The 12609-nt window shown below is 40.3% G+C and overlaps 1 protein-coding gene across 5 annotated transcripts in view; it reads left to right on the top strand.

The window, feature by feature from the left end:
* ATP8A2 (ATPase phospholipid transporting 8A2) overlaps window positions 1-12609 on the top strand; it is a 302792-nt gene that overhangs the window by 264911 nt on the left and 25272 nt on the right. For all 5 annotated transcript variants that reach the window (XM_066175899.1, XM_066175896.1, XM_066175897.1 and 2 more), the window contains 2 exons: window positions 2835-2923; window positions 8663-8767. In XM_066175899.1, coding sequence (XP_066031996.1) covers window positions 2835-2923; window positions 8663-8767 — 194 coding nt within the window. The remainder of the gene's footprint in view (window positions 1-2834; window positions 2924-8662; window positions 8768-12609) is intronic.

Here is a 12609-nt window from a genome sequence, read left to right as displayed (position 1 = left end):
GGGATGATCTTTTTTTTAAAAAAAAAAAAAAAGAATTGTAATGGTTCCTGTTTGGTTTTTTTGTGGGTTTTTTTGTCTTGGGGTGAAAACTGATAGCTGAAGTGTGTTATTCTCAGGAACTGGGTATAGAAATGCTGTATTTCACTGAAGATGCAGTGCAGTACTGTCTTCACTGTTGTCATGACTGGCTGAGCAACTGGAATGGAGCACAGCAACAGCTGGGAAGTGTGAAGAAAGCCTTGTAGGGATAGATAGGTGTTCTTACTGCAGCTTTCTTTCATAACCCAGCTCTCTATCCCACAAGTTGGGGACTAACCTAGAAGTGCTGTCTGTGGATGTTCCCAGAGCACATTGGGTGATTTGCTGTGAATGCTCTGCTGAGGAGCTCCCATCCTGTGAGAAGAGGGTGTAATCCTGTGAGGGAGGAGGCTGTGTTCAGAGGCAGAACTGTGCATTCGAGACAGACTGTCGTGAAGCGTAGCAGTCCTGTAACTCCAAGAGGAAACTAGAGATGAGCCGGAAAGAAACCTTCCAGATGAGCTGAGGAATAGAGTAAAACCTTGATGACAATTGTGTGGAAAACACCTTGCCAGTAGTAAGATGAGTGTCTGACAGGGTTCCGATGAGATGAATAGTTTTACTGTTATGGTGAAATTTTTGGACAGAATAATACTTGAGTAAAATACATAATTGCAGGCAAAAGTATTTGGCTTTGAGGTTTTTTCCAACATCCTACATGTCCAATTCATAGCCATTGATTGAGATGTCAGCATTTATAAGAAAAATAATAGCATTTAAACTTCTATTGAACACATACTCAGATTGTTCTGCACTTTGAAAGTGTGTCAAGTTGCTTTCGGCTAGAAAAGCAGGAAGTGGAATGTAAAATATTTCAATCAAAAATACCAGAAAATGCATATAGAATACTGTGGCCCTTTTTAAGCCTTTATTAACACAGGCAGAGGAAGGATGGTGAGTGGAAATGCTCATGTGATTCTGTGACTGCTAGCACTTAAGGGGTCATAGCCAAAGAAAAGCAAAGCATGAGGATAAATCTTATTATGTTTTGCCACTGTTATTACAGTTCAACTTCTTGGCTAACGATGAAGTTATTAATTCCCTCATATTCCTGTACATCCTTTTCCTTGAATAAGCATAGATCAATACTGCCTGTGTACTTCTGGCTTTTTCATGTGAATGTAGGCATGAGGGCTCCCAAATAACCAAGAGATAATTCTGTGACTGGAATGTGTTTGCTTACTATCTGTGTGGGTGGCTAAGTGTCCATGAATGTTTTAGCACAATCTAGCTTGCTCTTGGTTTCACTACAAGATTTCCTACTGACCTGTCAGTCCAGTAGTGCCATGGAGGATTTAACATTCCAAAGTGAAAAATGCTTTTGTAAGTACTCACTACTGGGCAACCCAAGGGCAAGTTGCTGCTAAATATGACTGAGTTGTTAGGTGAACAACTTTAGACAGAGATTGACACTGGGAGAAGATGCTGGATGCTACTGGTGAACATCCTGGCAGAGCTCTGTGATGGCTTCTCTCAGTTTAAGAGCTTTACTGTAGTTAGTGGTAGAAGTCTACTGTTGTGAGCAATCATTTTCATCTTACAAGGTGTATAATTACATATTTTGTCTCCAGTGTGTTCAAAGGGTAGGAGACGTTTCATGTAGTTCCATTTCTTCTGTAGCTCAGCTGTGTCTTGACCTGTACCATGCCCTCACACTTCAGCATTGCAGGCTTGCAGTGCTTGTGTGCCTACAGCGTGAGACAAAGCTGAGCCAGCCTAGCCTGTGTTATACTGCTGACATATCAGCGTGTGTGTGGCATAAAAAATTTTGAGAAGTAAAGGTTTTGGGAAAGAGATATGGCAGTGTCCTTAGCTGATGAGAGAGCAAAATCTGTCTAGACACTGGAAATGCTGTTGAAACCTTTCAGCTTCTGTTTCAGTTGTGTGGTGCACACAAGTAGTTACAGGGGAAAAAAAAAGTCTTTTCTAATGTGCAGCAGAACTTAACAATCCTTCCATGGGAGGGGTGATGAGGTTGTCTTAGATCTTCTGTGTTGCAAACCTGGTCTTTAATCACCATTAATTTATCTACAAAAGGTTCTAATGATCTAAAGCGTTTCTATAAATAGTGCTATATTTCAGCTTCGTTCCATAACTATTTGTGTATGCTGGGATATGAAGGGTTTCCAGATATCTTCTTTCTCAAATCCCACCAAGCTTTTTCTTCAAGCATTGCAACAATGAGAAAAACGTGAATATAAACTTTGAGCTCTTTGTTTGTAAAAAAAGCCATTTGCAGGACAGGAGTGAGTCTTTCCCACCCTGGGTTTCAGGCAGCAGTAGCTAGAAAAGGAAGTGCTGTATTTAAGTGGAATATGACTGAAATATTTTAGTGACAAATGTATTTTTTTCATGTCAGTTTGATGCTGCTCAGAGATCTAAGACAGTAGATGGAAAGAGAGTAAGCAAAGGGCACAAAAGGTAGTCAAAAGTGCAAGAGGAATATACTTATGGTGCTCTTCCCCATGACTAAAAATGTGTCTGCCTGGATCCACAGCTTAATATCATTGAAGATTTGGTCAAAATGCGTGATTTTTCAGAAAGGTTTAAGAAGTTTGAGATCATAAGGAATTATAGCAATGAAAAATGCCATCACTGTTTGTTAATTATTGACCCACTATTAAACTTCAACCTCACCCAGATCATGGATGCAGTACTAGTTTGATGCCATCAGTCTACCTTTTTGCTTGTAAACAACCACTGAAGTTGTAATGGCTTGGAAATGCTCACGAGTTATTTGTTTGCTTTCTTCACAGGCTGGAATGGTGTTAAAATGTGGATACTTCTGGTTTGGCTTGTTTCTTGTGCCCACTGCGTGCCTTGTTAAAGACGTGGCATGGACAGCGTAAGTCCCCAACCAGTGCTCTTGGTGTTGTAGGAATTATTCTCCATGCATGTGTTGTCCAGTCCAGTATTGTTCTGTAAAGAGCTCTGAAGTCTCTCAGCAATTGCAAAATGGTGCTACTCGTTTGGAAGGGAAAAAGGTGAAGTGGGTGATTCCTCACCTGCCACAGCACCCAGCAATGTGAAAGAATGAATAGTTGGGACTAAATCTGAAGGAGGTGGCCTGGCCTGAGTAATGAAGGTGTGTCACCTTAGGATTATTTGTGTTGTCTATCCTTTAGTTAAAGACAGATTTAAATTGGATATCTGAGATTTCCTCTTCCTATAAATGGAGCAAATAATTTGTTGAATCTGACTAAGGTTAGGTAGAAAGTAGAAATGTGTCACTCTAATCCATACCCAGTAAGCTCTCAGCTCTTTGTCAGCTGCTTTTTAGGTTCTCCTTCAGCAGCAGGTCTTTGAAGACTGAACTGGGAGAAGAGCAATACTCTGCACTTCATGTTTGAAGTGAAGTCTTAATGGTACCTTCACTGCCCAGAGAGGAGGAACAAATTGGTGAAATACAAGCCTGTGTAATTCCCTTCTCTCAAAATTTTGTGGCTTCAAAGCACTGCAGAAGGCAAATGATTTCAAGAACTTAGATTTAAAGGGAAGCAACTTACCTTCTCTGCCATTGCAATTTGAAATACAGAAGTAATAATTTTGATTTAGAATTTGTGGCATTTTGTTCAGCTTATTTTTAAGTGTCTTAAGCACCAAACCTTCCATCTTTTCCCTTGGAAAGCTGTGTTACGACTAAGAAGGTTTTGTTACATGGATAGAGATAAGGTGGAAGGAGGACCCTGGCATTCCAACTCTGGGGCAAAAAGGCAGATCTTACCTGGAACGAAGAGGAAATACAGTTTAGCTTGTCACTTGTCAGAAAGGCTCACAATGCAAGCATTATGACGCATAACACTTAGCTCCCAGAATGAGCTGTTGGTCAGTCAGGGAAGATTCTTGGAATCATACAACCGTTTAGGTTGAAAAAGATCTGTGAGATCCTTGAGTCCAACTGTAAACCTAACACTGCCAAGTCTGCTTTACAGAAAAATGCAGAAAATACTAAAAAATCTGGGAAGTTTCCCAAACACAGGCACATTTCAGACACCTTCCTGAAAGGTAGGTAAGTCATATGCACAGATCAGAAAATATGGTTTTATTTCATATGGGGTTTGATAGCACAGTGAAATTAAACTGACAGTAGGCAAATCTACCAGTCAGTAAGTACTTCTTAAATTTTGTCCCTCAGCTTAATTTCCACAAGCTAGACTGTTCAAATTAAAACTAGATATTGTAGTGTGAATTTTTGACTATGATTTAATAGTCCAGCACATCCAAGGGGGTTTTTTTTGTAGTCACCAAACTTCTGAAATTGCAAATGATTTTAAAATTCTAAAACTGAAGCCAAAATGTTTAAATTTAGATACTTAACTGTGTCTGTTACCTGCTTGTTAAAACTCTGGGGAAAAAAATCTTTAGTTTTTTTTTAATGTTTTCATGATAGTTGAGTGTCCTGAAGTTGTTCTCTGTTCTTATCAGTTCTTGGCAAAAATGACTCATGAATTGTAAAACAGGCCAGACCATGGCAGGCTCATCCTCAGCTATTAGTCATTTCAAACTCTGTTACTGACTGAGCCTGTTCTTTAGTATTTCTTAAAGAAATCTCAGCAACATAATCCTTTCAGTCATTCAGACCGAGAATGTGTGGAGTCTGTGAAGCTCTTAAGAAAATCGTGTATGATGGATAGACCAGATATTTTCCCAACAGATTTTAAACAGGAGGCTTCTAAAAATATTAAGCAAAAAATCTCTGACCGAGAGTGTTTTTTTTTTTAACTAAACCATCACTGAAAAATTAACACCATTAACATTTTAACTAGGATAAATGAAATGACACAGCTATCAGCACTGCCATATGGAAGGAGTAAAGGCCTGTTTCCTTTCCAAGAGGCTTGCCATTTAAAACTGGAGCCTAAGGCCTCTGGAAATCAGCTGGCACATTTCCACAGCAGTGGTTACACCACATTGCTCTCTGTAATTCAGCAGAATATGGTTTTGGCCATAAAATTCCAGCAACTCTGACTGCTCATGGTCATGGAATTTATCCCTTACAGTTTCTTTTGGACATGAAGCACATGTCCACAGACAGAATATCCATATGACCCAAAAGGTACATGCCTAATTTCAGTAGAAAATACTTCCAGAAAGCCATGAACACAATACAGAGTTTTTATCTGCAACAAGGGTGTTTGGAAAGTCTGTTTCAGATACATACAAATCTTTTGTCTATAAACTGCTGTGCAGCATCTACTATCAAAATTTCTAATGCTGGAAGCAAGAACGTGTTTCCATTGTTACAGAGGCTACAGTTGTCAACACATCACTTACCTCCCATGTTCCCTGTGGCTCCAGGCTTTTTTATTCTGATTTTTTTTTTCCCCTTTTAAGTGAATCAAGGAAATGTGGAAAACTCTCTTTTTAAAGAGAAGGAAGCTTATTATTAATACTTGGTTGCAATACATTGTTAACTTTGGTCCACTACCCTGAATTCAGTGCCTTGGTTTGCCTTGTAAAAATCCTAGTTGTGCCACCATTGCAATGAGCAGAGCTTTATAAGGCGAGTGCTCCCTCACAGTTGGCACATGTCACTTCAGTACATGTCACTCGCTCTAGGAAGTCTTGGAATAGCTGACTCACAGAGGTATGTGGGAATCATAAAAACACAGCATGTATTACAGCAAAATCAGGCAAGAGGGCAAGAATTTATTCCTGATTGGTGTCTCAGTGCTTATTTTACAGTGAAAATTTTCCTGAGCGTCTCAGTCATTACCAGAATTTTCATGAACTTTTTTTTTTTTTTTTTTTTTTTTTTAACAAAATGGGGAAGAAGCAGTTTGCATTTTCCAGTTCTTCAGTGTAAGTAAGAGAAGAAGACATGAGGAGCTCTTCCCATCTTTGCATAAACTTGCAGTCTCTGGAATACAAGACTCATAAAAGGGTAGTGACAATAATAAGTCAGAGTAAAGGTAGTGTCATGTTTGAGAAACATTTATGAATGTCACCATGCTCCTCCCTGGCAGATTCTGGCCTCCTGAACCCCCTAAATATCCTAGGCCAGTGAAGTGATGCCCTTCCCTGGCTTCAAAGGGGAAGGGCCACACAAAATACAAAGATAACCTTTTGCCCGTTCTTACAGTCCCTGTTCTTAATATCCCAGCACATGAGGGAAAGGTGAGTTTGTCTTTATGTAATGCATCAAATTTTAGCTCAACAGTAACAACGAACACAAGATCTCATTGTTCATTGAGGACTGATTGTGCATCCAGGGGCGCTTGTAGGGAACTAACCTAAAAGCTCAGAATCCTACCTGTATTTCTGTGTATCAAAAAGTTTGTAACATGTTGTAGGGAAAAAGTCATGAAGTATCCAGTCCTGTTGCCAGCAGTCTGTGGGATATTTGCAGATGACTTTGATAGGAGCAAGCCCAGACTCTGAGGCAACCATAATACCATGTTTTAGTATGTTTTTGAGGGAACATGTGGATAGCTTAGTTCAGGCCTTTTTCATATTCTTATGTTTATTGATAATACTTGATTGCTGACTGTTCCATGGGTACTCTTGTTTCCAAGTGAAGGAGTGACTCAATGCATAGCAACCACCAGCCCCAGAAGAGCCCATCGTTTCACACTACTTACAAAACACTTCATCCCCAACTTTAGGCCAACGGTATTTCTTCCATGTTGTATCATATCAGCGTCATGCCTCTTTGTGCTGTGCTGCACAAACTGCATTTGTTGATCAGGATCCATTCTGTCAAATTTTGAATTCAATGCTCACTCTAAGAGAAAAGAAAAACATCTCTTATGGCTTATTCTTGTCAGTGGGGAAAACTGGTCATGAAGGATTTGAAAAATTCCAAACGTACTCAGTCTTGAAGTTTGCAATAGTAGATATGACCTCTTTAAAAGGGAAGAGATGAAGGTCAAAATTTCAAGGTCAAAATTTCAATGTATTTATTTAAATTAAAGAGTGTGATAGTGAATTCAACTGAAAAGATTATAAAAATTAATAGCCTCAAAGCTTTCTCATTTTAATAGCTATATTTTCCCTTCCTCAAAGAAGAAACCAGTCTAATCATTAGCCTAACAAGTTATAGCAACTTGAATCTAATTAATTTCTGTGCAGCTGTTGGTAATCTCATATTGCTGAAACATTATGCATTTTAAAAATATCCTTGCTACTCATTTCTTTTGACACAATATGTGGTGTTCCAAATCATACACCTTTGGTGGTTTGTTTTAACAATATGCCCTTCTGAGTATATCCTGATAATCTTTACCTTCAGATTTTGGTGTGCTTCATCTTCTTCATTTTTTTTTTTTTTTCCCTTAACTGCAGATGTGTTTTGAAAGTACTTTTCATTTTAGCTTCTCATTTTTAGATATTTGGGGCCTAATTTAGCAACACAAAGACCAGAGGACTGGGATATCCTAGTATTAGTATCAAGTTATTATAAACAGTGTCCGCAAAGATTTTGTGGTCTTTGTTTCTTATTCCCTGTGGAAGGAGCAATAAGTTTCATACTTTTTAAAAATAAATGCATCTTCATTATATTTTAATTACCTACATACCAGTTATTATTTTTCTACTAGAGGGAATTTTATGTTGTTTTATATCATTGGCTAAAGGTTTTAATGTCTGCATGTAAGATTTTTATAAAACTTGTAAAGGAATTTTTGCCACCTTTGAGGTGAAGAATATTATTTTAATGCTATGAAGCAAGCAATGTCTCAGCTGACTTGGCTCCATCTTGTTTTTAGGCTTATTGTGCAGTCACATGCAAATCAATATATTCTCTTGGGACACTTGTCCTCCTTTAAGTGGCACAAAAGAGGAAACTGATCAAAAACTGCCCATGTGAGAAAGATCCCTGCATTTTGTATTCTTGCTTTGTACAGGTCAAGAAAAAGGGGACTAGATTGTCTCCCCTATGTCAATGTAATTTAGGTATAATAGCCCTGGAGCAGTCGGTGAACTTGGGGGGGAAAAGGCCCAAGTGTCTTCCTGGGGGACTCTAAATTGCACTCTAAATTTTGATTGCACGTGTGGTACATAGATTACTCTTTGAATCCTCCAGCTGAAAAAGTAGGAGGGCACAGCCAGTCTTGTTACTGTCAGTTTGGAAGTTCATTGAGGGGAGAAGTGCCTTTCCAGTCATGTGAGACTGATAAATGAAAATCAAGGGGCTGGAATGGCAATTATTAGCTGAGACTCTCCTGGTTTTCAGAGCAGTGCCACGCGTAGCTCTAAAGACAGAGTGGATTCATGTTTTACTGCCATGAATATTCAATGAATCCCAGCTCTTTTGTCTGAGTGCCCAGGTCCTGAGCGGTCCCACGGCAGCGGTGTCAGGTCTCTGCAGTCCCACAGCATTGCTGCTTGGGTAGGTTTTTAGTGTTGTGTTGAAGTGGCTGAGCTCTGTTTAATTTGAAGTCATCCTGATTTCTCATTTCATATGTATTTTTCCCCAGGTATTGTGAACCTGAACTAATATGCATACATTGTGATTTATTTCCCAAGTCCTTCAAGGGAGGGCCCTGTGCCTCTCACCTGAGAGGTCAAATTGGGGGTTACTGGCGAAACAAATGTTCACATGGCTTTTTTGTTTTGTTTTTTTTGTCCTTTCCTTGTGATATAGGGCGAAGCATACCTACCATAAAACTTTGCTGGAGCAAGTGAAGGAGTTGGAAACAAAGACAAGAGAACTGGGAAAAGCCATGCTTCGTGATAGTAATGGAAAGAGGCAAGTCCATACTAAATGTTTAAACCAGACCCTTCTTTTCCTCTCCCCTCTCTATTTCTCATTCACCATTGAAATCTGATTGTAGACAGGCTAATAAGGCTTTTTCTCCTGTATTATTCATTTATTGCTGTTCCCTTTCATATGTGTCTGTTCCCCCCCCTTCCCCCCAGAAACCAGCCCTACCATTTTCATTTCTCCTGCATTATTGCTGTGAGGCTCTATTGGAAACTGCTGCTCAGTCTCCTGCATGGTAATGTGTGGTGCTCTTACCTGGCCAGTGAACTAGACTGGGTTTGTCATCCAAAAAACAAAACAAAGCAAAAAGATAACCATGTCAGGGGAGGGAACTGTCAGCAGCTCAGGATGTAAAGACTGTAGCTAAAAGGAGAACTGGCTTAATCCATTGTCCCCTAGTACTTTATTCAGTTTCACCTTAAGGGGTTTTTTTTTATGCTTTTGCTTTTTTCACTACAGCTTGCAGGTCTCTTGCCTTCAGGGTTCTCAGTTTCTCGTTGTGCCTCTTCCTTATAACCGCACCATATGGACTTGAATATATTGCTGTTATTGAACCTTTCATTGTATAGAGAGGGTATGTGTTGTGTGGGAACTTTTGTCTCCTCTGAAAGAAGCTAAAGAAAATCATGGTGAGGCTTTTGCATCCAACAGTTTCATTTACCATCTCAGAATGTGGTTCTGCATCAGCTGGTCGGAAAAACTCCCCAAGTTCAAAAAGGTTTTAGAACTAACTCTTCTGTTCCTTACACAATATGGCACCACATGGCTTGCTAAGAAACTACATGATCATTAAACTGGATTTTAGCAAACCTTATAAACTAGCAAACTGAGTGGAATGGGGCTTTTAAAAGATTTTGTTCTTCTGGGGCAGGGTCATCCTTTGAGCCTTTGATGTCTATTCTAAGGTAAACTAATTGCCATATTTTAACTGCTGCTGAGACAAGCAGATAGTAGATTTTTTTTTTTTCAACTGAATTTGTGTGTTAATAAGGACTGGTTTTAGGGAAAATTATCAGGCAATGATTTACTGAGATTATGGTAAACTGAAAAGCTTTTAAAAAAGCTTGTGTGAACTTTAATGTGTTTATAAGATGTCCTTAGTGACCGGAGTTTGCTTCTCAGAGGCCAAGACAAAGTAAACACAGTGTTATTGATTAAGATCACTTCAAAACACTTGGTATCTTCAAGTTTTGAGTAATTTTTTCTGCTGTGACTTTTGGATCCAGCAAAACAGAGTTTATAAATTGCGCTCACTAGCAAAAGTCACAAACTGCACATCAAATGATTTAAAAAGAGAAAGCAAACTTTGCAGCAACACAGGCAACCTTCTATGCCACAATTATAACCAACAGAGACACTTAATATCAGACATTTATTTTAATAATGGGCCTTATTCTAGGAAGGTTGAGCAGACATTTTGAAGTCAGTTGAAGCCAAAGCACTTGGTACCAAAATCGGGTCAGTCTCCCAGACAAGAAAGGTGTAACCTAGTGTTGTGATGTGCTGACAGATAGTGTGATTAGATGCCAGGTAAGTGGAAACCAGACCAGCAGAAAACTGGTTGTTCCCAGGCACATGGCTCTGGTATGAGCTCCATGAGTTCCCTGGGTGTTGATGTGGTTCCTATCCGTGCATTTATGTGAGGTAATATTGATGCTGTTTCGAAGCATTTGTGTTTTCCTGCCAGTATTTAATGCCAGTTATTGACAGCCAGAGAGGAGCGTGAGTCAGCTTTGTGCATGGTGCATCCCCAGGTTGCAGGGTGGGTTGAATTGCTGTTAACAGTGAGAGAGAGACAGTCAGCATTTGATCTGTTTATATGTGCACGTCTGTGTCTCCAAGAACTTGATGGGTTTCTCCTCTGTTTACACACTGCCCTGACTTCCTGTAAATTTCATGGCCATGTTGTAATTCATTCATACACTCCATGTTTTCATAGCCTTTTACTTTATTGCATTCTCACTGCAAACTCTTTCATCTGCATTCCTCCTCCATATAGCTTCACTTCATTCTCGAAACGCTTGCATGGAGATGATGTAAGGAATCCCTTCTGGCCCTCCTTCCCACTTTCCCTCCCCCCTTCTTTCCATGCATTTGTTTGTTCTCATTCCTAATTGCTCCCAGATTTTCTGGGTGGTCCATCTGTGAACTAGATAATGGTAGAGTGCCTCTGCCTGCTTGGAGCTGGTGTGCTGTGCTTGTGTTGTGGCCTCCCAACTCCTCCTCAGAGTTGTTCTGTCTTTTATCTCTTTCGTTTGTCTCATGGCTCTTTCACACCTGCTAGAAATCGTATGTTGTCCGAAGGGAAGGATGAGGGTGGGAAAGAAATAGAGTGGGAACTTTCTTCAGTTAGTCTCTCTGATTCATGTTCTTTATTTTTAACAATTTCCTTGAAGCTGGTGAAAACCTGTGCTAAGGTGCATGCCCTGCTCTCCCCTCCTGCCCGCAGCCCCATTGCTCTTGGGATATTTCTGGCAAAAGGACACTATCCTTGAAGGGAAAGTAATGGGACTCTTCTCATTTCTAATGGAAAACAGAGAGCTGTGTAAGAACTGCACGAGTCTGTCTGTCACCTCAGTCCTTGGCTGGAAGTTGCCCATTAGGTGCTGGTTTGTTCAGGCAGCTGTGGAAGATAAGCTGGCTGTCATTAGGGTCTATTTGCCTGGCCTACATAGTGGACACTGTTTTTGTTCAATGTTTATCACAAACAAACAACAAAAAACTCACACCCAATTACAGATAAGAGAAAGATTTAGGGAACTAATTGCTTTTATCATTTCCTAGCTCTTATTTCAAAAAATGAGGTGCAAGATCTGAATGTTCAGAACTAATCTGCTAAACAAAAAGCAGTTTGCAAAGCCTGGAAAGCAGTGAGTGCATCTAGACTTGCACAACAGGATGCCAGGTTGCTGTGACTCAGTTGAATTGCTGTTAAATGTGGGCAGATATCACCTGGGTCCTTGCTGCACTTGGGGAAGAAGTTCTGGGTGAGCTGTGTGTGCCTCTTCATACCAATACATGCATATCCTGTCTCAGAGGATCTTCACGCTGACAGCTGTTCTTGCTAGACACATTTTTCTGAGTTAATAAAAAATGTCTTCAGTAGTGCTCATTATATCTTTCTGAATCTTAGCCCCTTTGAACAATTTCTAAAATTGAATTTGCTTGTATTGCTCTAAAAAAGCAGGTGCACATTTTTGCCATACCAATGGCTGGCAGTGAACGGCAAGGCAAGTGGTTGATGAGGGACTGCTTGGTCTGTGCAGGGCAGAGTGTCAGCACCCTGGGCACTACAGCTGGGTCCCAGAAACCTTGCACATAGCATTAGAGGGATGCTTGGAGATTACAGCAAATGTATAGTCTTGAGCTGTAATGGGTCACCCTCTTATTGCTTTGTATGTCTCATCTGGACAGCTAAAAACCTAGGTTTGGTAGAAGCTTGTGTGATCACAATGTCAGATAATTCCAAGAGCAGGAAATTCATCTGGGGAAACATGTAGCTGGAAAACTGACAAGTCTAGAAACAGCTTGAGAAGCAGGAGAGTCAGTGTGCAGTAAGGGGCTATGATGGGTCCCATGCCATGCTTTCCTGCCTCTGGAAGATGACTACCCATACTTGCCCTCCCCAGCCTGGGCATCTGGCAGTCCTGCCTGGAATCCAGCCCAGCTGTGACATGAGCACGCCTTGGTTAGGAAGGGAGAGGGGCTCCCTGGCACCCTCATGTAACAAAAGGCAGGATTTAACACTAAATTTTCATGAATTTGGAGAGGTGAGAGGGGCAGCTCATGTGCCAAAGCAAACATGGATATGAGGAGACACCTGCCCA

The sequence above is a fragment of the Chamaea fasciata genome, unplaced genomic scaffold, assembly GCF_029207755.1.
Source record: "Chamaea fasciata isolate MVZ Bird 193981 ecotype frontalis unplaced genomic scaffold, bChaFas1.0.hap1 SCAF_2, whole genome shotgun sequence".
Taxonomy (NCBI): domain Eukaryota; kingdom Metazoa; phylum Chordata; class Aves; order Passeriformes; family Sylviidae; genus Chamaea; species Chamaea fasciata.
The sequence above is the reverse complement of the archived record's forward strand: the minus strand, read 5'-3'. Positions and strand labels throughout refer to the sequence as shown.